This window comes from Actinia tenebrosa, unplaced genomic scaffold, assembly GCF_029948245.1.
Source record: "Actinia tenebrosa isolate PJP-AT-01 unplaced genomic scaffold, QUT_ActTen_1.0 PGA_scaffold12__29_contigs__length_12842862, whole genome shotgun sequence".
Lineage (NCBI taxonomy): Eukaryota > Metazoa > Cnidaria > Anthozoa > Actiniaria > Actiniidae > Actinia > Actinia tenebrosa.
The window spans coordinates 4,133,358-4,161,182 of NW_028292572.1; the positions used below are offsets into that span (position 1 = coordinate 4,133,358).

The following is a 27,825-nucleotide window of genomic DNA, read 5'->3' on the forward strand; positions in this document are numbered from 1 at the left end:
GTATGAAATTAATTATTGTGTCTTTTCTCATTTCCCCGTAAAGGTCTCTGCACGCAGCTGTATTTCACATAAAACTAAATATGTCGATCGAGTGAGTTATATGTCAAAGACTGGGGGTGCTTGGACTACCACGTGACTAACGAAAAATAAAGACATTACATAACACTTCTGAGATAAAAAATATTCTCTAATTTTGTCCAGTTACACATCTTTCCACTTTTTTATCTTTATATATTATCTCTATATCTTCTACATATATGTCTATTTTTTTCTAACTATATGGTGGCGACACGTGATCTAGTCCTGCCGGGATTGGTGTTGTATGTGAGTAGAGTTGTTTGTTCGTTTTTTCCTGCGCTTCAAGGGTGTTCCCTCGGTTTTACTAAAAATCGACTACTAAATTCTTATTCGATCTTAGAAGATATTGCTCTCGATGGCGGATTGACCTCGTATATCTCCTTTCGCACTACAATGTGAATAAATTGATTACTTATTTATTTATCTTTTAATTGGAAATTTTTCTCGTTTTTTTTTTTACGTCAACAAATTACGAATGTTCGATGTGCAGGAAAAGAATCATGACAATTTGTTTTAAATACGAATCCTATGCGCACGGAGCCAGAGGGCGCTGGAAACCTTTTTTCTTTCCATTTTTTGCGTGGTCTTTTTTTTTTTTTTTTTTTTTTTTTTTTTTTTTTTTTGTGGTGTGCTACGGAAAACCATAGGAAATTTGTTGCATTTTTCTTTGCTCTACGTCGTATATTTTATTTGCGTACGCCTCGTTGTCTATAAAGTCATTCAATATCTTTTTTCGTCAGCCGTTGTCATGATTTTTTCATCTAACACGTTTTTCTCTCTTATTATTTTTTTTCCTAAACGATTTGTCATGATTGACTGAACACCATGTTTATAATCGTTTGAGAATGTGTTGTTTTCTTCGTGTGTTTTATTGCATTTGTATTGACGTTCATCAACCCGAGTCTTCTACTAGTTCACTGCCGAGCACGTACACAAGAGCACTTTTTCCTTGTGCAGTTAACTGAGCATTTGGAACCCTTGGGGCAGCAGTGAGAACCATCTTTACAATCTACAGCGTCTGGTAACAAACAGCAAGCAAACCCTGATCCTGACATCTCATTAATTACGCATGTGCTGTTGGGAGGGCACGCTGACACTACAATATTGTCTTTTGATCTACAGTCTAGTTTCTTCGACATTTCAGGAAATCGAGGAAAACCATACCCAGACGCATCGTTCATTGAAACCTATACGAAAATTAAATCCATATTGCATTAATAAGCACACCACATCATTAAAACAGGGAAGATTTGATCAATTTTAGTCATGGAGTTTAAAATGATCAAAGCCCTCAGAGAAAAATCGGTGAAAAACTACGAAGAAGCCGGCACTGGCAAGTAATTACAAAACGTCTTCCGATATTTCATTTTATCATTTCTAAAAAAAAATTCTCATAGGGCCTTGTTAATTTACCATGTATTAATTCGGGTCATTTATCTTTAGTGTCCACTTAGCCTTGCTAAACAAGGAAACATACTGCTAGCGTAATGTTCCCCAGCTTGATAAACGATCAGGAAGCAAAAAATGTTATGGGGCAAAATTGAGGAAATTAAATTTGTTATAAGCCCGGATTTTGCATCCCTAAAAAAGCAGGAAGTTCTTTTGATTTTGATTTTGATTTGTAAAGGACTCATTTGGTTTTGTGTCGGGGGTGCACAGATTTATGATCATATACTCTGTCACTCAAACACTTTAAAAACACTTTGGTTAATGTCCCATGGCCTGACGTGGAAGCACCTCATGGAGTAAACTATCATATCGGCTTTCATTAGGGGTTTTTGGTCTAGACATACTTTAAAACTAGTAAAAAGGATGCCATAGCAAACAGGATACGCATTAAGAATGTTTTAAAACTTCGCTTAGCTTAAATTTTAAGTGCAGTTATGGGGCAATTAATGTTTATTAATAGAATGTTGATAAAACCATAATAAACTATCTTAAAAGTAAAAATCAATCGGCTTATATGAAGGCTTCATATGTGTATTACATATTCTTGTTTTTATTTCTGATATACATAGTATTTCTAATATTTTAAATTAATTATTTACTATATATAAATTTAGATTTTAGCTCACATTTATATGTTTTGGACTCAACTTTCCATGATGGATGGATGGATGGATGGATGGATGGATGGATGGATGGATGGATGGATGGATGGATGGAGGATGGATGGATGGATGGATGGATGGAGGAGGATGGATGGATGGATGGATGGATGGATGGATGATGGATGGGTGGGTGTGTGTGTGTGGTGGGTGGGTGGATGGATGGATGGATGGATGGATGGGTGGGTGGGTGGATGGATGGAAGGATGGATGGAAGGATGGATGGATGGATGGATGGATGGATGGATGGTGATGGTGGTGGCTGGATTGGCTGGCTGGATGGTGATGGCTGGATGGTGATGGCTGGCTGGTGGTTGTGTGGTGGGTGGTGGGGAAACGGCGGAAGGATGGATGGATGGTGGATGGATGGTGGATGAAAACATTGAAAATGTATTAACGGTCGGTAGAAAGGGCATAACAGCGTCTTCATCACTTAAGTGATCGCTATTTACAATAGAGTCCCACAAGAGTTTTCTCGTGAGCTTTTCGTAGTTTTATTTTGGCTTAGGACTCTTATTTTATTAATATAGCAATCATTCATTGCCCATTTCTGTGATATTAGTCCGAAAACCTCAGAGTTGGTCTTGCCGGCCTTAACGGAGTCTTCAAATAACAAGTTGATTATTTGATTATAATGTGGGTCATAATGTAAATCACACTAGGCAGTCGGCGTTGGACATCGGTAATATTTGCAATGGACTTCGCTTATCAAGTTTTACAAGAACATTTACTTGATTTTTAGACTGTCTCAACAATCATTAGTAGAAGTACTGATACCAATGTTCAAATCATATGAAATTTAATCAGTTCTATATACAAAATCCGGCAGAATTGAAGGTTTCGCAGTTTGTTCGTATTTTTATGTCAAATGTTCACATAATAGTATTAGTATTATTGTTATTGCTTGAGTGTCACACTCAATCTATTTGAACTTGATCAGTAAACATGATGGCTTGTTGGAGCAGCTTAGAGTAATTTAAAGAATCGATACGGATACGATATCGTTGCTTTTGAGGATGTTTTCGGAAAACTTGACTCGATCGGCTTCAGTTAATTAGTTTTTGCCACAATCATTCAGTCAGCATGGGGACCATTTAGTAGTTAGCATTAAAAGCCGTTCGGGTGGGTGGCTGTCAATAAATACAACTCACACTAGCTATAGCTGATACTTTAAGTATCTATCGAAAGTATTTACTAGGGATTTCCCCAGATATGATTCATAAGATATAAGACCCGAAGGGCGACATTATATCTAAGGTGTTCTAAGTATGGAAGAATACAGTGGCAGGGGTTGAACCGTGTAACAGTCATACCTTTATTTCGTGCGATGCTTCGGAATATTCAACTTTTATTTTTTCTTTCCAGTCATTTTTTCTTTCAAGTCCTCTTGCTTCAAACATTTCCCAAACTAAATTAAGACTGGTATTCCAAATGTTTGAGTGAAAGGTTCAAAAAATCTTTTCTGAAAGTGAAGAAATTTAGCAAGAAGTTTGATTTTGTGAGAAGCCGCCATCATATCAAAACTCCTAATTTGCATATCTAAACTGAAAATTCCGAAGTATGGCTTATTGTGTTACACGTTTCAAGTCCCTTATACGCTTCTGGTGGTAGCCGGATTATTCTAAAATATACACATTGGTCGTAATTAAGCCGAACTGATCATAATGCCTTTGCTTTCTGCCTAATTATATAAACGAAAACGTTGTAGAAAAACGACGATTTCAAATAGCCTAAGATGTCAGAGGAAATGCTTAAAGAACAAGGCGATTTCTATTTCAATAATTAGCCAAAAACATTAATTCCTTCCGCAAGAACATTCTAGTGTTTCCGCGTACTGGATTTCTCGTAAAAGATCATTACTTGTCTCACTTAACAGCGGGAAATCGCTGGCAGCGTGTATCAATTGGACATGCAGCGCGAACTTGCTTCTGGGATTCAAGGGTGGTGTAGAGGTGTTGAAGTGTCAGTACGATCGTATGTCACCTCTTGGTTCGGTCAGTCCTGGACTTAGCATCAAAGGTGAATAAAAGAAAGAAAGAAAGAAAGAAAGAAAGAAAGAAAGAAAGAAAGAAGAAAGAAGAAAAAGAAAGAACGAAAGAAGAAAACGAAAGAAATAAACAAGAAAAGAACAAAGCAGCACAGCAAAAAGTACATCCTTCCTTCCTACTCATGCACTCCTAGAATCGCCTCCCGCAAGCCCGACACCATCCCTCTCCCTCCCTCCACTCCCTCCCTCCTCCTCCATCTCCTCCCTCCCCACTCCCTCCCGCCCTCCCTCCCCCCATCCTTCCTCCTCTCCCGTCCTCCCTCCCTCCCCCCCCTCCCCTCCTCCCTCCTCCCTCCCCCTCTCCCTCCCGTCCCTCCGCTCCCGCTCGCCTCTCGCGCAGCCTCGAGAGAGAGAGATGTCTTTTATTTAATCTCGGGAAATTTCATCAATGTACAAATTGGTTTTCATGAAAACCGAGTTCATAGGTAATATATATAAAAAATTAATAATAACGTTAAGAATATATAGACAGATTTATGAAATAAATTCTCATCTACCCCCCAAAAATATTATAGTAATTAAAGTGTTAAGGACCAACAGACGAAAGATTCCTCTTAAAAGATTTTAAATTATTGGACAGTCTGACACTTTGGGGTAACGAGTTCCACACTTTTGCACCGTCATAAGAGAGAGCTCTTTTTAAAAACTCAGTGCTGGGTTTCGGTAACTTTAAGCACTTCTCTCTACCACGAAAATCGTAGGTATTTTCTTGAAAATAAAAGAGTTCCCTTACAGATTTTGGTGCAAGTGCATTTAAAGTCTTAAACATCATTATTGCTTTATGCTCCTTTCTTCTTCTTTGTAAGCTTTTCCAGCCTAAAGAAGTTAAAATATCACTAGATCTGACATCGTAGCTGCTTTTTGTTATTATTCTTGCAGCTCTATTTTGCATTTTTTGCAATCTTTCAGCAGACGTTACTGGTAAATTATCCCATACCACGTCACAATAGTCAAACCAAGGTAAAACGAGAGCCTCATATATGGTAATAGCTGTCTCCAAGGGGATGTAATCGCGGACTCGTCTTATGCCACTCAATCCAGAAGATATTTTTTTACAAATGTAATCAATATGAGCAGCCCAAGACACCCGTTCGTCAATCACAACACCCAGAGTTTTTGCTGTAGAGACTCTAGTAATTGGTTTGCTATTTAAATATATGTGTGGTTCGGAGGTAATTTTTTTCAATTTATCGTCAGAAGCAATAAACATGTGCTCTGTTTTAGCTGAATTTAAGCTAAGTTTGTTAGCTTTCAACCAGTTATGAATATTGGAAATATCAGCGTTCACCTCGTCAAATAGAGTCTTTTGTGATGTGCCACAAGTGGTGAGACTTGTGTCATCAGCATACATTCTAGCATTTGAAAATTTGACACTATTTGGCAGATCGTTTATGTAAATAATAAATAATAATGGCCCAAGGATTGAGCCTTGAGGGATGCCGCAATCGAGTGTTCTAGAGCTAGATAAGGTATGGTTTATGTAGCATCTCTGACTACGATCTGTGAGGTAAGATTTGAACCACTTTATCGACTCTTCTGCAATCCCATAATAGTATAATTTGTGGAGAAGTATGGAGTGATTTACTGTGTCAAAAGCTTTTTTAAAATCTAGGAAAGTGACACAGTTCAATTTACCTTCATCCATATTGGTAAGCCACTCCGTTGTGGCTTCTAGGAGTGCAGTAGTAGTCGAATGAAGCGGTCTAAATCCCGACTGCTTTTGAGAAAGTAAATTATTTGAGTTTAGATACTCATATAACTGGTTAAAAACTATTCTCTCGAAAATCTTAGCAATAGTAGGTAAGACCGAAATGGGACGGTAATTATTCAAATCATCTTTGTCATTAGCTTTATGAATTGGCGTAACTTTCGCAAGTTTCAAGCCGTTAGGAAAAATCCCTTTATCAACTGATTGATTGAATAGCTTCACTAGTGATTGACTTATTACTGGTGAAGCAATCTTGATGAAATGAGATGGTATACCGTCAAGACCTGTCGCTTTTTTAACGTCAATAGAATTAATGATTTTCATAAGTTCATCAACTGATGTGTGTCGTAAGGTGAATGTTGAGCCAATTCTAATTAGATAATCATTATAAGCAGTCGGTCCATCGGGAATTAAACAAGCTAATTTAGTCCCAATTTCAGAAAAATGACAATTGAATACCTCAGCTATTTCCTTCGAGTCACACATCGATGTATCACCTGTTTTGATAGATGTTACATAAGAGCCAGATTTAGTCCTTCGTGAGAGGACTTCATTAATAGCTTTCCAGACCTCCTTTGAGTTTTTTGAATTTTGTGCAAAATGATTTTCATAATATGACTTCTTGGCTCTTTTTATCTCGTTGTTGACGCGATTTCTAATAGACTTATAATCTTATAATCTAATAGACTTATAAAGAAAGAAAGAAGAAAGAAAGGAAGGAAGGAAGAAAGAAAGAAGGAAAGAAAGAGAGAGAGAAAGGAAGAAAGAAAGAAAGAAAGAAAGAGAGAAAGGAAGGAAGGAAGGAAGATAGAGTGAATTTCTTTATTTATCGGTTGTGCATGAGAAGACACATGTATATGGATACAACTCAAAACAAATAGATCTTATTATCTATGGGATGACACGTGGTAGGAAATGGGACAACATTAGAGGACGGTGGCCACTAATTCCAACGCGCACACTTACTATACATATTTATATTGAGGGATTCCAGCGGGATTTCAAAAGTAGAATTTGGAAAATGCGAAGAAAATATCATGGATCAGTGAAGAAAGATTACTAGTTTATAGACTTTACTTCAGTTCTGGAAAAACTGTTTCAAACGACCTCGAAACGGCATATCAAATTAACATGCTCGTAGTTTTTCGTGGATAATTTTATTTAAAATTGAATGAGAGTTGAAAAAGAAGCATTCAATCATCGAGGATGCAAGATAGTTTTAAAGGATTATTCAAATTCAGTTGTACCAGTTACAGCTGCCTTGCAGCCTCTTTTGAATGCTTTATTCTCGACTTTCATACCCCATAATCCTTTGCCTCTTTGGGGGGTAACCAGAGGGTAAAAACCCACTTATTTTGCTGAAGGCTGATCAGACAATGTTGAAAATACCTTGTTTGGTATCCAAAGATAAAATGAAGAAGTAAAAAACAGAAAAAGATAGAAGCTTGAAGACGTTTAAGGTAAATTTTAAACATTTTTTCGTAAGTCAATACATTGTCTGTAAGACCAAAACTCTTCATGATCTGTACACGCAAAAATAACTTGGAATAAACTGATAATCAGTACTGTACAGATAAAAACAGGTATAGTATAAATTCAATTAAGAAACCTTTCAATTTGGTACAGTTTTTTGATTGGTTAACCCCCCAAAGACGCAAGGCATTATGGGGATGTGAAAGTCGAGGATATTTGACCAGTGAACCGATGTATGGAAAGCGAAGAATAAACCGTCTGTATACAGTCAATTCAAAAAACGTTGTCGTCGACCGGCTCAAGCCTAAGCGACTGGACCGAAAAGAATATGGGTAAAAATCACTGAAGCGGTTAAATATTCGTTCTGAATTAATTGTTCCCACTAGTAATAAGATAATAATGGCGAGAAACAATCCATCAAATGCATGTCTTTGGGTTTAGGGAAAGAAAAACAAAGAAGTTATGATTCAGTTCACAATTTCGAAAATATGAAGGCATTAAAAAACGTCTCCTTCAACACTTCCCGCTCGCCTGCGAAGGTTCGTGCTTTAAACCAGGCATAACTAGTCAGATAAAATTGTGGAGTCAACTCGGCTTCAATGATTGCTACCAGAGTTCCTTTCGGTCCAGTCGCGTAGGCTTGAGTTGGTCGACGACAACGTTTTTTGAATTGAATGTACATTCTATCAACAAATGCTATCTGAACATGAGCAGATGACAACAAAAATAACGAGAACAAAAATTAACAAACATGCATTGAACATGGGATGCAAAACAATCTATCATTAAATGTATTACTAACCTTGAGTTTCTTTCCCTTTGCTGCTAGAATCGATTTTAGAAGTTTATTAAAGGTTTTGGTAACTGGATCGGCAAGCAGTTTATACCCATAGCGGGTGTAGTGAGGTATCAATGTTTTACTGGTGATTGGACATCCTGGAGCTTTGCTCTTATTGGGAGGCCCACCACACTTCTTAAATATTACGTTATATAAGTCAATCACTTCTACTTGTGGTTCATTACGCATGACGTTATATGCTGCTTTATTGTATTCGACAACCAAATGATTGGCATCACAGTCGTCCAGGATCGGAGTAGTTAACGCGTATGCCAGTTTTGCACCTGTAGCCAAGAAGAACGTCTTAAGAGATCTCAAATTGTTCGTGTAGTTTTCCAGGGAAGTGAACTCGTCTTGCACTTGATCGCAATTGATGTCATGAAGTCCGAAATTAAGCACTACGGCATCGTAAGTCAAGGGATGTAGAGTAGAAGATGACGTCAAAAGCTGCAAACAATCTAGGCCATGTTTAGTGTCCAGTGCTCCTCCATCCCCGATATCCCAAGGGGCATGGTGTACGGTACATTTTCCTGCTAATGCTTTTTTTGCATAGCTAGTGTATCTATAAAAGATGAAACGTATCTACAACTTGAGCTGTCCTTAATTATACATGATAGTTTACTGTTAGAGTATAGAGAGAAATGATGTAAGCCCGGGGGGAGGGGTACTAGGGGATACTAGGGATTTAGCGCTGGAATCCGAATACTCTGGCCCTATCTAAGAAAAGAATATTTTGGAAAAACACAGCCTGTTCAAGAAATCACACTGTGAAGTTTAACCCTCTATCAACGACCTAAGAAAATGTAGTGGCGTTCATGCTGGAAGGTATGCTCTAAAAGTTGTTTGGCGGCGAAAATAAATCAGTTTCGACAAAAAGTCAAAATTAAACACCCCTGACGTAAGATTTGGAAAGCGCTAGATAGTTCTAGCCTATTCTCACTGCTTACATAATTAGCGTGTCACGTAGGAATTTAGCAACCCCCCATTTATGGACATTGGAGTTTGCGCAGTGCGGGTGCAATGATTTGCGACCCCTCCATATATAAGGGCCACATCCAGATCATTGAATCATTTCGTCGGAAGCTGCATAGGAAAGAGTAGAAGATTCATCCCACCCACCTCCCGGGGCCTGGTGACGGTTGACAACGCATCTTGCTTTTCGCATTCTCATTGCCAGCAGTCGCGGTCACTTTCCATATCTTAATTCCCGTGACTCGGTAATGAGTATGCAGTGAGTATAGAATACTGTTTAATAAACAAGCAGGAGTGTTTTATCGGCTTTGGTTTTAGACCCGATAAAACAATATCTGCGAGTTTACGGAACTGCTTCAAAAACTTAGGTATAATTTACAAACCTTTGGTTGAATTAGAGCGATCATATACGTCGCGAACATGGACTTCATACTTTGATAGACATTTGAACGTCAATGTCATGCGCAGTGAGGTTTGTACGTCACTGCCATGCGCAGTGAGTCCAAGATAAGGACAGTCCAAAACAAGTTAAAGACAGCATGCCCAACTCAAGAGAGGCGCAGTAGTCGACGATATTTTGTGGGTCGTCGATGATCATACACGTGAGAATGACCTTGTCTTCATCTAAACTTGGATGCACCTTTATCTCTGATAAAGTCGTCCTTATTAGCATTCTTTGTATAAAGAATATTAATAAAGAGGGCTTTATGGGGTTAAAAAGCTCCATGCACGTGAGGAGTATGGTCGCTCCAATTGGTTCAAAGTCTCATTAATTATTCATGCGTTTTTGATTGATATACAAATCATGAAATTATTGATCATTTTCCTTTTTTCTGAGTTTATTTCAGCCAGAGAAAAATGATCAATGATTTGTACACTACTTTCTAGCTCGTGAATAAATTCATTATATGATGATATATATAATGCTAATAATGACTTATCATTTCATATTATTGTAAATAGGATAGAGTGAAGGCATTTAACTCGTGAAACAAAACATACTAGAGTGCAAACAATTAGTCTAGTCAACGTGTAATAGTTACAAAGACACAAAAGAAAACAATGGAATTAGGGTCTACTAAAGTGCATTTGTCAAATATCTATTTCACGGGTTTAATGACTTCACTCTAACAGGCGTTGCTCTATAGTTTTCATGTTACTACCAGCTAAAACTACGGCTAGATTCAGTTAAAAAATTACCCTATTGTTTTCAGCGCGCACAGCGTGGCTCGATAATTTTTTTTTATAAGGTGCAAACAATATAACCGTGAAACTTTACAGAAGTTCATAGTTATGAACTTCTGACTTTAGTAATACTAAATAGCACAATTTCATGCAAATTCCATTGTTTTCTCTTGTTTAATTAGCACTATTTTGTACTATTTAGTAATTAGTGTTTCACGGATTAGAGTGCACGCTCTAAAACCGTGAACATTAAATAGTACTAATTAGTAGTATTTCATACAGAATCCTTTGTTTTCTATTGTTTAATTATCACTATTTAGTGCTAAAAATTAGTATTTGTTTCACGGATTTAGTTTGAGCACTCTATTTGTTTGCACTCTAGTTTATTGTGATTGTGTTATTAATAATGTTTTCTAGGGGGAAAAGATCAGACACTTGTTTTCACGGCTGGTGCCACCTGCCAACTACAAGAGAAAAACCAATAAATCCAATTTATTATAGAGTGCAAATAATATACCCGTGAAATAGATAGCTAGCTAACTAATTACTAACTTTGTGCTATTGGTTGCCTAAGTCTAATTAGTCAAAGAAATAGGCGAGCCGTGACGGGTGAACTAGTGCACGTGTGCTACTCAAGGGCGCGCATTTTTAATTATTTTTAAGCACGCTTGCAAAAACTGAAACAATATTTTATTGTACATGCTTTTCCTTCGTATAATTTGACATGTTCGCATTTTCGAATTCGTATCTGTTAAACAACAAGTGGAGCTTGATTCATGTTTTATGACTTGATATTCAGCTGATGACTGTATAATCTTCAAATTGTCTAGTGTTTAAGTCATTGATTTTTCGTTCTTAAAGCAAAATTACAAACGACGATAGTTTTTCTTCATTAATTGTCCACACTGCGGGCAGAAGCAAAAGTGGCGTTCTACGAAGCTCAAACAAGTAGGGCTAATACGGTTCAAGCGAAATGGTTTTTGGACTGGCCAAAGCCAATACGCAGAAGACACCTGGAGTACTGGAACACAACATGGACATTGGAGTAATTTATGCCTTTCTCGCCATTTCCAAGGAACAAGTAAGAAGATTTTATGAAAGATCTTGGCGAATTTATATTTAACTTGCTTTTTAAATTATCTAATCAATAACGATTTTGATGTTCTACAAATTTTAATTATAAAATATATAAAGATAAAAATGGTAGAAAACACGTTCATTTGCGTACTGGGTTTTTTTTAGCTATAGTTGTTTGAGTCTTGATTTGTTTTAGTTTATAAATGCGTATTGTCTTGATTTTTAGCGTGATAAAACAAATAAAAATGGTAGAAAACACGTTCATTTGCGTACTGGGTTTTTTGTGTCATGATTTAGTGCAGAATTAAATGTGCGTCTTGTGTCTTGATTCTTAGCTCAATTCAATAAACTTGTTAGAAAAAACGTTCATTTGCGTATTGAGTTGTTACTCTAGTAAACGCCCGTGCCCTTGTCATGCCTCACTGAATTCCTATGTGTTGTCTAATTAAGCGCTAACTATCTCCTATTTAATCCTAACTATTTCACGGGTATATTATTTGCACTCTATATTTACCAATGAAATATCTATTTTTCTCTATTTCGAAAAATTGATATCTTCACACGTGAAAATAACACCATTGCGATGACTATTCAAAAATACACAGAAGGAATTGCCTGAAAAAGCCAAAACATACTTCATTGATAATTATATAATAAACAGAATATTACATGGCCGCTTGGAGATACGAATTTTATCTTCTCGTGTTGAAAACATCTTTTCAACACTCGAAGATAAATTTCGTATCTCCGCGCGCCCATGGAATATCCTCTATTTACGATATAAACAAAAATGGTTTGATATCTTACCCGATACTGATGGAATCCCCTAGAATCAAACATTTTGAGTGATTTTTAGTGCTCTCTTTGTGTTGGTTAATGTCAGGTCCAGGCAGACAAACACGATGAGCGGGCGACACTGCTTTAGATGGAAGTCCTGTCACTAAACCAGTCACTAAAAACACAACCAATAAACTTATGTCCATTTGTATTTGGGAACCAAAACACATTGTATTCTGTAAAAGTTTTTCATATTATTATAAAACCCTGCTAAATTTGGAAAATTTTCTTCCTTGATAATTGTGAGATTGGGCGGAGAAAGATTTTTTTGAATTAAGGGGATTTGTTGTTAATGATGTATGGTCAAGATTGAAGACAGGTTCCCTGTTCATTGATACATAAAAGTAATCTTGAAGCTGTCAGTCTTAGCCGCAATCTCGTACCCAGAGCCCACGTTCCTCATGGTCAGCACCGAGAAACGAGAGACTCGGGTTGTAACCGATTTTCAGTTGGCTTCCGGTCCGTGAATTTCGGACCGGAAGTTTCAACTGCGCATGCCTTAATCACAGGTAAGCTGATGTTTGGGTTACCTTTGGTCAATCTCGTACCCAGAGCCCTTATTTCTTACTGCGCATGCTCGACGAAATAATTGGGCTCTGGAAAACTCCAATATTTCCTGTGCTGTGATTGGTTCTCGAGAACAAAGGAAGATACGGGAAGTAAAAATTACAGTACAGGGAAAATAAACAAGATGGCGTCTCGAATTAAGTACACCAAAAAAGCCTGTAGGGCCGGATTTTTCAAAATTTTGCCGGTTTTGTAATGGAAATTGTAATTGATGTCCATCCAATAGATATTTTCGGAGTTAATTTAACTGAAAACCATCTTCAAAACTTAATTTTCCAAGCGCAAATTCACATGCTCGTTGAACATCGTCCGCCATTTTGAATTTACCTAGTCTGTCATAATGCGCATGTGCGAGAAACCCAGAATCTGGGTCTTCCGGTTTGGAGTTTTCCAGAGCCCAATTATTTCGTCGAGCATGCGCAGTAAGAAATAAGGGCTCTGGGTACGAGATTGACCTTTGATCTTCAGGGATTCAAATAGCTTCGAACAAACGGTAGTCAATTTTTGACCTTTTTAGCTTGAATATAGTAGTTGAATTATTTATCTTTTGCCTTCTTAAAGTTTATTTAGTAAATTTTTCCCCCGGGTACTAATTGCTTGTGCTATTTTGTGAGTTTTTAACACGTTTTTTTTAGTTCAAATCATCACGACAAATGCAAGAGCGATCGGCCGCCAACTCGACTCGCACAATCCTTGTGAAAATTTGCTTAAATTCCAGTCTCCTTCTCATCTACTTCGGGTATGCGAAAGATTGATTATCGTACCACATTCTAGCAAATTTTGAGTTTGATCCAAGCCAATTTAGTGCTTGAAAAATCCACTTATTTCCTGATATTTTCGAGTCTGTTAGCCATTTTATTTCCGGAACGACTCTTTCTATTGTTTTTCCCCGGACCAATAGGAATGCTCAAAAAATCGGTTACAACCAGAGCCTCTCGTTTCTCGGTGCTGACCATGAGGAACGTGGGCTCTGGGTACGAGATTGTCTTAGCCGCTTGTGACAGTTATTTTTAATGAGAAATGTTAAAATGAAATAAAATGAAATAAAAATACAATATATAATGGTATGTAGATAACGACTAGTTTTGGAACTAGTTTGGACTGCGTCGGTTTAGGTGATCGTTTCAGAGACCACCTTTACGATATTCGCAAGAAAGATCTCTCTAAACCAGTTTCTCGACATTTCAATTCTGTGAACCATTCGGAAACTAATGCTAATGTTTTTGGTCTTTGCTTAACACACGGTAGCAATAATTCACGCAAAACAAAAGAAATGCGCTTGATTCATTCGCTTGGCACAGTTAATCCGCACGTCATGATGAATGAACGCTTCACCTTTAATTAGCCACTTCTCACCTACCATTATTATTTTCGATCCTTTTGTTCTCTTTTGTTTTTCGACTTGCTATTTTCTTATTGGTTTGTTTTCTCCCTACACCACTATATAAACCCCTCCTTCATTCTCTTTCTCTCATTGACTCCAACGAAGGACTAACGTCCGAAACGTCAGTCTAGTTTATCTTTCGTATTTACGGTGATAAAATTATCCACTACGACACATTTGTTACAATATATAGCTATGTAATACAACTGAAGATATAGTATGTTGATCTTGTGTGGTCACGTATATTCATTATTTTTCTATTTATTTATTTTTGGTGTTTTTTTTTTGTCGAACCCTATGTTGTGAATCATTTCTATAAAAGTGGAACATTCTTCAGAAAGAAAAAAAAAAAACAAAAAAAAACAACAACAACAAAAAACAACAACAACGAAAAAACAACAACAACGAAAAAACAACAACAAAACAAAAAAACAAACGCCAAGAGAACTACAGCATGGCATATGATTTACAATTGAGTGTCTTCAATATGAGTCATAGATAGCAGATATTCCATGAAAAGAAAAATGTCCTCCAAAGGTGCAACATAAAGACGAAAAAGGCTCCAACAACGGAACCCTGAGAAACTTGAGTCCATTGAATACATAGTTAGCAGGGCCGTAACCAGAACTTTTATAGGGAGGGTGCACATCGAATAAAATCGGACCATTGATCGTTTCTTTTAAGAAAGCAGAACCAAGGGGAAAAAAAAAAGAAAAACAAAGGTAACCGAAAGAAAGCACAACCAAAAAAAAAAAAAAAAAAAAGGAGATGGATGAGCGGACCTTAAGCTTTTATGGGTGGGGGGGTGCACGTGCACCCTGTGCTCCCCCTAGTTACGGCCATGGTTAGATGACGAGGAATTTCCAATGCTAAAAAATTTGGGTCCGATTATCAAAATATATGATTTGATATAAGAGATGGTTGTGCCGGAGAAACCAAATCGCATAAATCTCAAGACGTTGAAGGAAATATATGGTTTCATGTGTTTGTCTTTCTTTTGCGTATTATTCTGTTTCTTTTGTTTAAAATACAATACACCTGCCTACAAGAAGCAGAATTATAGAAAGGAAGAGTGTGTGTATGCCTCTGGTATTCCATACTATTCATTAGGGTGCACTGCCAATCGGCTGCGTCCATCGATATCACGTGATGGTATCTAAATTCGAATGAGAGGCATGTTGTGAAATCAGTCTTTCGATTCCAATACTGTTTTCTAAAACCATTGTTTACAATAAGCCATTTCATAGTTTAAGAATCAATTCCACTGCGCATGCGATTTTATCCCGAATTTCTCACCTTTTGTTTAATTAAGAACAAAAGAAGGTTTAGACAAAAGAAGGTGAGAAATTCGGGATAAAATCGCATGCGCAGTGGAATCGATTCTTAAACTATGAAAAGGCTTATTTGTGAGGTTAAATATGTTTTTAAAATATATTATATCAGTTTAAACAGTGAATTTATATACATTTAAAGAAAAATCGCATTCACAACCATTTGCATCCTTTTTAATTTGACGTAATACATTAAATCTCAAAAATACTGACAGTTTGTCGACCTGTTCACTTCTCAAAACCTGCTGGCCGCAAAACGTTATTCTAATTTCTGTAAGAACTACCTTTTATCTCTGCAGTACTCAAATATTATAGTCCTACGAAGTCTAATACCCCATTCACACCAAGGATTAAACATGTTTTAAAGTGGTTTAACTAAACAGGTTTGGAAAACTATCTACGAGCACTGCACAATCTTTGGTAAAATAATGCATGTAAACTATCCTGTCTTGTTCTGACAATATTTTAGAAAGTTTCATTATATTGTAGGTTCCTAGTTTCTCAATTTTTTTCCTAATGAAAACATAGTTTAATTAACTAAACACGTTTAGGTGTGAATGGGGTATAACTTTTGAGTTTTGATTTTTTTCCTAAGCCACATTTTAGCCAACTGGCCAAAGTCGATTATCGATGGTCGGTAAAACTGAAATATCTAGATATAAATAAATTCATATTTAACTTTAAGGCTACTCATCTTTGCATAAGATATATATCTACTATAATATGGAAAGATTTAGTGTTGTGATGATTTGTTATGGATTTACGAATTTTTAAACATCGCCCAAATTTTATGAACGAGAAGTAGTCAAAATCACTAATTTGGCGCCCTAGGGGAGCCCCCCTGAAACTTAGCGCCGAGACTCAAAACGAAATGTGTTTACGAAATACAGTCAATTCAAAAAACGTTGTCGTCGACCGGCTCAAGCCTACGCGACTGGACCGAAAGGAATATGGGTAAAAATCACTGAAGCGGTTAAATATTCGTTCTGAATTAATTGTTCCCGCTAGTAATAAGATAATAATGGCGAGAAATAATCCATCAAATGCATGTCTTTGGGTTTAGGGAAAGAAAAACAAAGTAGTTATGATTCAGTTCACAATTTCGAAAATATGAAGGCATTTAAAAAACATCTCCTTCAACATTTCCCGCTCGCCTACGAAGGTTCGTGCTATAAACCAGGCATAACTAGTCAGATAAAGTTACGGAGTCAACTCGGCTTCAATGATTGCTACCCAGAGCTCCTTTCGGTCCAGTCGCGTAGTCTTGAGTTGGTCGACGACAACGTTTTTTGAATGGACTGTAACCTTGGAAGGGCACACTCACGCACAAAGTTTGAAAGAAATCTGTTTTTTCACCAAAAATGGTTATGAGGTCCTTACAGAAACAGCCTCTTACTAGTAAGCCCCTCTTGAGTTTGGCATACTGTCTTCAGCTTGTGGGAGCCTTTTTTGGAATCACTGCGCATGGCAGCCTCAATCTCGTACCCAGAACTTTATTACTTACTGCGCATGCTCAACGAAATAAATAGGCTCTGGAAAACTCCAGTATTTCCGACCTCGTGATTGGTTCTCCAGAAAACGAAGGATGACACCGGAAGTAACAATTACTTTCGATACAATATGGTGATTCCGAGCAAAAAAACTTGATTGTATAAAGAAATATTATTATGTAAGCTACAGAATCAGACGATAAAGATATGTACGTTTACGAAGGATCGAGCAGGAAACAAGCGAGTTATGAGCGTTTCTAGAAATGGTAGAATCGGGAATGTAATCCTACACGAGTGGCGAGCAATTATACACTTACAGAATCGTTTTAGCCCAACAATATAAATAATGGCTCCGTATTGTTTCTCTATGAGCTTAAACCTATCTTCAAAGCTCATTTTATTGAGAGCAACGGGCATGCATTCATAACGGCCTTCGGTCTACACCTCATGGATCCATATTAAGTTGACAATGTGATGACGTAATTTATCTTCAATAAGAGGACAGACACAAAAAACTGATGTCTATTTGTTAATTTGACCACAGAACTTCAACCTATCCCGGGGAAGAGTCATTTAAATGCACCTAGTTACCATTTATACATTTATTGTTTTGTAAAGAAAGCATTCAATAATAACAAGTTAGACAAGTTTTGACACGGGAAAACGTGTCAAATGTGCTGTGCAAATTGGATACTTTGAATAGAGTACAAGACTATTTGGGATTTAGTCATTGTAAGACAGAAGAAAGTCCGTGGATTCGGTTTGAATATTTTTTACGGTCAAATTGAACCAGCATAAGCGAGTCTTGTTCGCAAACCCCAAAGCAAGCCTCCGTCTCTCTGAGAACCAGTGTTATGGTGGCTCCATCGGCTCAAAAACACCACACAAAACATTATTGAACAGAAGATTCTCCATCTACAGAAAAAGTTTGGTCTCGAAAATTTACCTCAGAATACCCTGCGAGCAGAGTCTCCTTTACCTTCCCCCGAGTGAGAGAAAGGAAAGAAGACTCTTTCCTTTCTCTCACTCGGGGGAAGGTAAAGGAGACTTTGCTCGCAGGGTAACCTCAGAATGGAAATAGTACGAAAAACGTATCTCTTAACCTACACTTCTGTCCAAACAATATAGCGTCGGAAACCGTGAAAGGAACTATAAATAAACTAATATAAAACTCGTGTGAGTACTCTTTTATGTAAATTATGACGCAGTAAATTCCTCGTCCACCCACTCGTTGAAGGTTTCTGCATGAAAATCCCTTTTTCATAAAAATATTCGACTAGAAATAGATACGTTTAGCTAACCAAAACAAAAATTATTACTTTAGTTAATACAATAACATATAACTCGTGCGGGTACTGTTACTAAAACAAGGAACGGCCTGAAACCACCTGAAACCACCTAAAACGACCTGAAACGACCTGAAACGACCTGAAACGACCTGAAACGACCTGAAACCATCTTGAAAGCACCTGAAACCAGCCAAAACATTGAATCTCCATCGAGTTTGTCGTCCAGTTTGTGTATTTTATTGACTTTTATCGATCGATCAAGTGTTTGTTTTCCTTGGAAGGGATGTATTTCATGGTAGAATGTCATATAGTCGCTACGTATACTCTCCCATAGAAGTATTCCACACTTATACCTCACCTCTCCTCGCTACGATTACCTGTTCCTAGCTATGATCAACCGTCCCTACCTATGATCAACTGTTCCTAGCTATGATTTTCACCATTCTCTATTAATGGTTTCCTGTACCTATAGATAGATTAACTTCCCCTTATATAGTTTAATGAACTTAAAAACTTGCAGGCAACATGGCTGAATTACGTTAAGGAGGGGCTTATCCAGGATCTGTCATGTGGGGGGGGGGGGGGGGGGGGGGGGGGGGGCGTGGTGGTCACAACATACCAAATTGTCACTATGACATCATATCACATACTGCATCAACGGTCAGATGATTTATCTTTGGCTTTGAAAATGGGGTCACAGGCACCCCTGAGCCCCCTAGATACGCCAATGTTAAGTTAAACAAATTTACACGTTAAAGTAAAAAAATGTTCAAATTGTAATCATAGCTAGGGACAGTTGATGACAGCTAGGGATAGTTGAAAATAGCTAGGGACAGTTGATGACAGCTAGGAGCAGTTGAAAATAGCAAGAGATAGTTGAAAATAGCTAAGGATAGTTGATCATAGCTAAGGGATAGTTGATCATAGCTAGTGACAGTTGATCATAGCTAGGAACAGTTGATCATAGGTAGGGACGGTTGATCATAGCTAGGAACAGGTAATCATAGCAAGGGAAAAGTGAGGTATAAGTGTGGAATACTTCTATGGGAGACTATACGTATGAGCGACTATATGACATTCTACCATGAAGTACATCCCTTCCAAGGAAAACAAACACTCGATCGATCGATAACAGTCTATAAAATACACAAACTGGACGACAAACTCGATGGAGATTGAATGTTTTGGCTGGTTTCAGGTCGTTTCAGGTCGTTTCAGGTCGTTTCAGGTCGTTTCAGGTCGTTTTAGGTCGTTCCTTGTTTTAGTAAATATCAATAGTACTATTTTAGATCAATGACGCAGTAGAAATTCCTGGCCTGTCCATTTACAATCTTTTGTTTACGTAACTAATTCGAGTTGTATCAAAAAACAAAAATCGCACTTAAAGTTTCTAATTTAGCTCCAGTTTCTAATTATCTGCTTAGGACTACCACATTAAGTTTAAAGTAAGTTGGATTAAGGCACTCTTACCACGAAAACCACATATGTTCAACCTCTTTCACCTCCTCCGTGTCCCGATCTTACAGATCTCAACATGCATTTTCACCTCGTGTTTCACCAATGTCAATCATGACGAGGTCCACCAATGGCATTCGTAACACTAAATTCCGATCATACCTAACTCAACAAAAACAAATGTACTGTACCCATAGGCACAGCACAAAAAATAACAAACAAATGTGCCTACCCGCTCACTTTTTTATAATTTTTTGGCCTAATGCACTAAATAGATATAAGGCGACCGAAACACAAACACACATATATTGATGGGTTGCAAGCATTCTCAAGAGGGTCAAAAGACAAAACCATGGCGGCCATTCTGGTGCCGTTAACAATGGATGCTAATGAGAAATCTTTTGTTAAATGGTACCAACATGGCCACGATGACGTAACGTGCAATCGAAGAATACATAGAAAACAACTAAAACGGAAGAAAATTATAACGCTCTCAGGAAACGTTTAAAATCTTGAACGTCCACGCCCACTTGGTTGGTAGTTTATTGAAAGGTATGATTGGTATGTCAATTATTATGCCTTTTCCAGACTGAGGTGTCGTCCACTTAAAATATCCTGGGTATCCCAACATAGTTATTTCTGTTTCTTCTGTAGCAATTGGCTGTCCAAGTTCCAGTTTTTCTGAATCAGGCCATTCAAGTACGATAGCATAAGTAACCGATTCTTTACTGGTATGCCTACATTACAGCAAAAGAACTTTAATTTCCCATTACAATAGGCGATTTGCACTAAGAGGTCACGTGATCAAATCCGCCATTGTGGCTGGCATTCTACAGGATTTCGCTATGCGAGAATATAAAAAAAGATGGCAGGATTCGGGTAGTTTTTTTAGTGATAAAAAGTAAATTAGCGCACTAAATAACGACAAAAATCCCCTTTTCTTGCAAGAAATATATTCTTAGTAGATATCTAAAGTAGATTTTTGCTATTTACTCGCCAGGAAGAGAAAAAATGTGGTATTTTTTGCGCTACGATGTGAAGACCTACGAAGTGTTTAGTCTTGTTTTGCCGGCTTCATGACATCAAAACAACGACTTCTTGTCGAAAAACATCAAGTATTTTACAACTTCAATCTTGAATAATGCATTTTTCTTGCAAGAAATATACTTTTAATAGATACCTTCAGAACTAGATTTTTGGTATTCATTGGCCGATTTGATCACATGACCTCTTAGTGCAAGTTGCCTATTAAACTATTTTGGCACCAGTATTAACTAAGAAGCTGGAAATTATTTTGAAATATAAACTAACAAGTGAATGGGATGATGAACCATTCATGAGATAATGCTCATTACGAAGTGCTACTTCTACGATGGGCGGCCATCTTGCAACGCAAGGCATTATTGGGCGTCCAGGCGGCACTTGAGTTTTGCGAACGGTAATGACGTCAATAGGCCCTTCGCAGTTAACGGTCACTTGTCTGTACAGGAGGACAAAATTTGTTTTTATTTTAAATTGATGATTCTTTTTAGCTACTCGTAAAGAACTGAATGAAACGATGTGTATCCAGTGTGTTACGAAATGTAGTTTAATTGCGATCTCTGGAAACAGGTTGCTCTCCAGTAAATTACACCCATGGGAATCAAAATGTTCATTCATTTGCTCTCAGTGAATTAATCAGCACGTGATTGCTTAGCTGCAAAGGGCCTATTGCTATTAACAGCTCACCACAAGAGAATACAAACAAAAGATGGATTAATCGACACAGCGATCACCTTTACCCATAAACACATGAAACTCTATATATTTTCCGTCATTTTTGTTTCGTTTTGCCCCCTGGCAAGATGGCCGCTTATCGTCGAAGTAGTCCATTTATGGGGGGGGGGGGGGGGGGGGGGGGGGGGGGGGGGGGGAGGGGGGGGGGGGGGGGTTGGGGAAGGAGCTATTGAAGGGGGCTATATTTCGAAGCTTAAAGGTTTGTAGTTTGGGGGGTCATTTAAATGTCCCGATAGCTCTCCTATCGAATGAATTATGAACGCTACTTTAGCTAAACAAAATAGTCTAACACAACGTAGATATTCAAACTTTAGATTCGATAAAAAAGCTATAATTGAGGGTAATATATGAAAACCAGAGGCTTTAAAGGTAGTTTAAAGTAACCCACCAGATATGCTTGGTTAGTGTATCGTTTTGTGCCCTCCATGGCTTAGTTCCATATATTGCTTCTCCATTTACGTTCAGCCATTCACCAATCTGCAGTAATCGTTCTTGGAAAGCAGGGATAATACGACCATCAGCAGTTGGGCCCACATTTAGTAACAGGTTACCACCACAACTGTAAACAAGGATACCATGGAAACTGTTATTGTTTATTGTTTTGTATGTTCTTGACCATTTTCTTCTCTCTCTCTCTCTCTTTCTCTCTCTCTCTCTCTCTCTCTCGTATTCTTTTAAAGTAAATTTCACCAAGATCAAAATAAGTGTAGCATATGCAGACTCTCAGCCTATAATGAATGTAGAGAATGCAGTTATCCAAAAAGTATCCTAAAATCTATATGTATATATATATGTGTTTGCGTATATGTATATATATATGTGTTTGCGTATATGTATATATATATGTGTGTTTGCGTATATGTATATATATGTGTTTGCGTATATGTATATATACACCGGATCGCTAAAACTTTGACAATTTAGTGATATATATACATATATATGTATCCCCTTTTTCCTATTGTCTTTCCTTGAAAATCCAGGTAAGACAAGAGAAAAAGGGGGATACACATATATGTATATATATCGTTAAAGAGTCAAAGTTTTAGCGATTCGGTGTATATGTGTTTGCGTATATGTATATATATATATGTGTTTTTGTGTATGTGTGTGTGCGTGCGTGCGTGTGCTTGCGTGCGTGCGTGCGTGTGTGCTTGCGTGCGCAAGTGTATGATATTTTTACGATTATTTTTTGGAGTCTGTGACGTCATACACTCAACATCAAACATTGCTACATATATTTCTTTATATATAAATCCTTAATTTATTTTATTCCTATGAAGCCCAAAGGGTGGCTAATGTGCTTATTTCACATTAATTGTGACTATAATTTATATTTTGGGGTGTTTGGGTATTTCTTTCTCGGCTTTACTACTGATATTTTGATTATAAACTACAAAGAAATGTATGGAGTGATGTTCGATGTTGAGGATATGACGTCACAGACTCCAAAAAAATAATCGTAAAAATATCATGCTTTCGTCCTGAATATCGAGAAAACACTTCATACAGTGATTATTGGACCTTTAAAGAGTATTAAATATCCGCTCCGCATGTGATTGTTTGCTAGCTGGGAGAATCTGATACATTTTAAGTGTTTGCTGGCAAAAAGACACATTTACTTGATACTGGCTGCCTAAATGAGTATTTAGCCTTTTTCCTAGCTTGGAAGTTTATGCATTATGTAAATTTTCGCTGGCTGGTTCAACATATACCAAAGTGCGAAAAGATACCTGGGAAATTTGCTTCTCCTCTTTCATAATAGCACGTGGGTGAATAAGAAGTCCGGAGAGTGCCGCGGCCGAGCAAGGGACTGCGGAAGAGGCTTACGAAGCAGGAAGGGAAACGAGGCCGTTTATATAGCCAGTATCTGGGTCCGTTTGCGAACGTCTCACACCGCAAAGAACAAAACTTATTATCATCTAGTGGTATTTTTGATCAAGTACTTTTGCTTCTTAACATGTAAGTATCTTTTACTATGAATAGATGTAGATTCAATTTGCGAAATTGTGATTTGGTTACTGGACAAGTCGCGACTTAATTTTTGTATGATTTTTCGGTATAGGTGGAACAAGATGCAATCGATATAATTAACGCCGCTTTTCTGGTAAGTAGAAAAAAACCCGACTGACAATTTATGAAAAAACCTTTTAGAGTTAGAGTCAGTCTATTATACCTTTCCATTTTTATACTCTTGCTAGTCAGTACGTAAGAAGATTTAATCGGCAACACAAGTAACCCCAATTGCAAGTAACTGAGGCATCCAAGCCACAACTGACTTACTATTTTTTCTAAAAAAACACCCTTCGAATATCGCGTATGGATTAGTCATTTTTGATCGCGACGATAAATGAACTTAAAGGTTAGTTACCAGGGCAAATTTGGAATCTCCCCTTCTCTAGGTATAACGCCAGCATGTATGAATGACAAAGAAAAAAGTGGTCTCTCTTCGCCTCAGTTGTTCATGGAATACGAGAAGGTACGTTTTACCACTTTGAATCCTGACCGAAAATATCTCCTATGTATAGCTCCATACTCGTTAATAGTTTTCTGGCTTGCTGCATTTTGAGCATGGCTTAGTATTTTATTTATTTGTGGAGCACCTCCTTGGACAAATTGATCGCTTTGAATACCTCGTATGCGTGTCGATACTGAAGATTTGACTTTCACTGAAAGGGCGTTACGACTGTTAGCCCCTCCAACCCCTAAAAATCACACAGCAGTGTAGCACTGTGGTGTAACTCTCGCTATAGCTTAAAATTTCCGTTCTTTTTTTATTCTAATTTAGGGTTTGTTCGAGAGGGATGTTTTTGGCGATGTAAATGTACACCCATAAAAGTATAATTAACTAAGACATCACTGCTGTCAGAAAAGAACCCCTTATGTAATGACTAGATGTCCGGTGTGTCCAAGCGAAATGCTGATAAGATGCAACGGTGTCGGACAAACGCAGACCGCAGACTGCAGACCGCAGACTGCAGACCGCAGACTGCAGACTGCAGACTAGATATATTTGATAATAATTATCGTTTTGAATTTGTATCAATTTGTATTGTATTTTTTCCCCTTACAAACCCATTATATTGCAAATTATATAATAAAAATATAAAAGTATATAAAGGTACCGAACTATTTGTGTGATTGAACACTGTCGCCACTGTTGTCTCGTTCAGCGCGTTACAATGAAAATAGTCGTAAGTATACATCTTTAAAATACATGTTCATTATATCATGTTCTATATACTAGTAAAGATGTTTATATATTTTCTTCTTTGCCTGGCGATATGGCTTATGATTTAGCCATTGTTATGTGGTGACTACAACCGTAGTAAAACTCACAGCCGTCAGAGCTACCGAGAGCGTTGTCACTACGCTAGTATATCAAATAACAGCTGACAACGTAACAGATCAAACATAAACCAGACCCATTACCTGAATTAAGTAAATCCACAAGCCATTTTGCCAGGCAAATCCAAGTATAGAAAATGAGCACCAAGTACTTAGGAAAAGCAAAGAGATAGTATGTTGCTTTTCGTTGACAATTTGTACGGTCAATTACAATAATTATTATCTTTCTTAATGACATGACCTTTATGAGGTCAATTGAACTCAAATTTATATGGTAAAACAAATCATACCACACAAACCAGACCCATTACCTGCATACAAGCACCGGAAGTCACCACATAACAATGGCTAAATCATAAGCCATATCGCCAGGCAAAGAAGAAAATATATAAACATCTTTACTATTATATAGAACATGATATACAATACAATATAAATTGATACAAATTCAAAACGATAATTATTATCAAATATATCTAGTCTGCAGTCTGCAGTCTGCAGTCTGCGGTCTGCGTTTGTCCAACACCGAAGATGCAAAGCAAGTTTGCCGAAAAGGCGTTTTTTGTATATAGATGCCGGGCTGCAGATTTTTCATGATCACTACTTTGATTCTAGCAAAACATATATTTCTTATGCTTATTTGTATTTAAAAAGGTTTTCTTATCTATAAGGCAATCATCCCGATCTAGCTGACTCTGAGCATTGACGAAGGTTTATTTCATTGTATCTACAATAGCATTGGCTTTATTTTTCTAAGTAAAGTGAAAAGCGAAACCAATAGAGTAAAACAAAAATTATTTTTTAAGAGAAAAGAAAAACAAGTTGTTTTTCCTTTAAAGACGAATTATTTTGCAGATCATTATCAATGGCAGTCAGTGCCTTTTTAACATGTTTCATTCATTGAGAAATTACTTGAAAGCGGCCATACGGCAACAAAATACAAATCGTACACCCTATAGAAAAGGCAAAGACTACTGACTATAATTTCCAATAGTGGCAAGAAATATGATGGTTCAATAGTAGGTCCAACAAATAGTCCAAGAGTCCAGGGTCAAAGGGTCCAAGAGTCCAGTCCATGTTTTACACTATGCCGTAATTTTGGGTGTATAATCGTAACAAATAAACACAATGAAAGATATAATAAAAATGTTGGCAAAGAATTCACGTAAAAACTTGAATCACGTTCTTCATTTTTGGCGGACATGATATGATGACATTTCGACCTTCTCCATTTGTCCAGATCTTCCCTGTTGATAAAGGTGATTTGCGCAACGAACATTCCATGTAGGGGGTGCGTTTACAATGTGCTAATAATTTGTATAGGGATCTTTCAAAGCGTCAGGATATACTGAAGTTGTTTATAGTACGTTTATTGCCATAAAAAAATGATGAAAATTTCTCAAAAATCAGATGCTTAAAATTTGGAATCAACTCACAACCAGTGGAGAACACAAGTATTAATAACAACTGAAACTTATTTATTTGTCAAAAACACAAACTCAACAAGAGAAAATTTAAACAGTGCATATGTTACTGCGGCTCACTCCTCCAGCCGTTGATAAGTGTTTTGGATTTTATCAAGAAAGTTTTCAATTTCAGAACTTCCATTGGAAGATTGTGCAACAACCGCCATGACCTTTATCTTGTGGGCCCTCGCTGGCCTGCCTCGGTCCCCTCTACTCCATTTGGCTTCTTCGAGTATCATACTATATGTAATCAAAAAGTAAAAAAAGTTAATTTTATTTACTTGTAACTTGAAAACGATGCTAGAAAAACTGAATTGCACTTACCATTCTGCATTCTCCAATTTTCCACTATCTAACAAAGGGGACAACAAAACTGCTGTATTTCTGTTGATAACTGCTTTCGGTCTACCAAACTTGTCTATGATTTCAAGACAGTATATGTCTTTTGGATTATCCCGTTGTCTCTTTAATCTATAAACCTCTACGACTTTTAAGTCTTTGTTCCCATAGAACACCATTCCCCCTGCTCTAACGCGCTCACCCATCGGTGCGCCATCTTTTTCTTGAAAATAAAGACTTTTCTTGGGTTCCATTTTCTGAACCAAAACGTACCAGTATCTTCCTCAAAATGATATGAATCAATTCGTACCAACTGGCGAGTTAATTGGGTTATAAGCCTAGTTGTCATTCAACTCATGGCCACACAAGTATGCACCACACGGCGACGGCCGTTTTTGTGTTAAATTAAGAGAAGATTTAGACGATATTTTTTACTCTACAAGAGGGAAATCGAGTCTCTGACCTTACGAGGACATTATAACACGTTTATATTTTTACAATTGGATAACTTTAGAGATGATGAAATTTTTAAAATAAGCCAAAGTCAGTAACCCGCAGTCCGGCACAAACAATATCCAAGGCTGCTGATCACTGATAAGATTAGAAAAGTCATCTGAGATTACAGAATTCGATCATTGATACATCTAGTTATGACTGTCATAACGGGCCCAGAACTGTGAAACAATACGTTTTCCTAGTCATCTAGAACGCGCATGAAAATAGAGTGAAAAAAAATCCATTCGAAATAGTTAAACTAATTTAGCTTGGCCAGTGCTTTCACTCCAACAATTATCTTAAAACAAAACGGAAATCCCTTCAAATCACAAAAGCAGCCAAATTTCCTTATCAGTTGTTTGAGATTTTGTAAATGCTGAACCGGCCTCTCGCCGCCCCGTAACTTCTGCGCCTTGAACACGAGCAGTGTTTTGCATCAATTGCTGGTTTTCACATGACGTCATCAAAACATCAAAATCTAAACTATAGATGGTATAAAGACATTTCTCAAGTATGTTTTAGAAGTCAGTGTTATAAGACACAAGAAAAAATCTCGAGTCAT

The 27,825-nt window shown here is 37.3% G+C and overlaps 1 protein-coding gene across 1 annotated transcript; it reads right to left on the minus strand.

Moving 5' to 3' along the window:
• Positions 1–992: 992 nt before the first annotated feature.
• Positions 993–27,080, minus strand: LOC148912007 (uncharacterized). The gene is made up of 7 exons (XM_089027918.1): positions 26,754–27,080; positions 26,508–26,669; positions 22,004–22,174; positions 20,419–20,576; positions 12,294–12,438; positions 8,217–8,814; positions 993–1,265 (listed from the first exon to the last, which is right to left on the minus strand). Exons 1-7 carry the CDS (start codon positions 27,020–27,022, stop codon positions 993–995), a joined length of 1,776 nt encoding a protein of 591 aa, XP_088884044.1. The 5' UTR covers positions 27,023–27,080.
• Positions 27,081–27,825: the final 745 nt, after the last annotated feature.

Bases quoted from the DNA above. Each gene is read 5' to 3' on its own strand.
- LOC148912007 (XM_089027918.1), bottom strand. From the start codon at position 27,022: ATGGAACCCAAGAAAAGTCTTTATTTTCAAGAAAAAGATGGCGCACCG. The intron at 22,175-26,507 runs GTGAGCCGCAGT...CCTTGTTTACAG, and splicing joins ACTTATCAACGGCTGGAGGA to TTGTGGTGGTAACCTGTTAC. The intron at 8,815-12,293 runs GTAAGATATCAA...CATCTTTTATAG, and splicing joins GGGGATTCCATCAGTATCGG to ATACACTAGCTATGCAAAAA.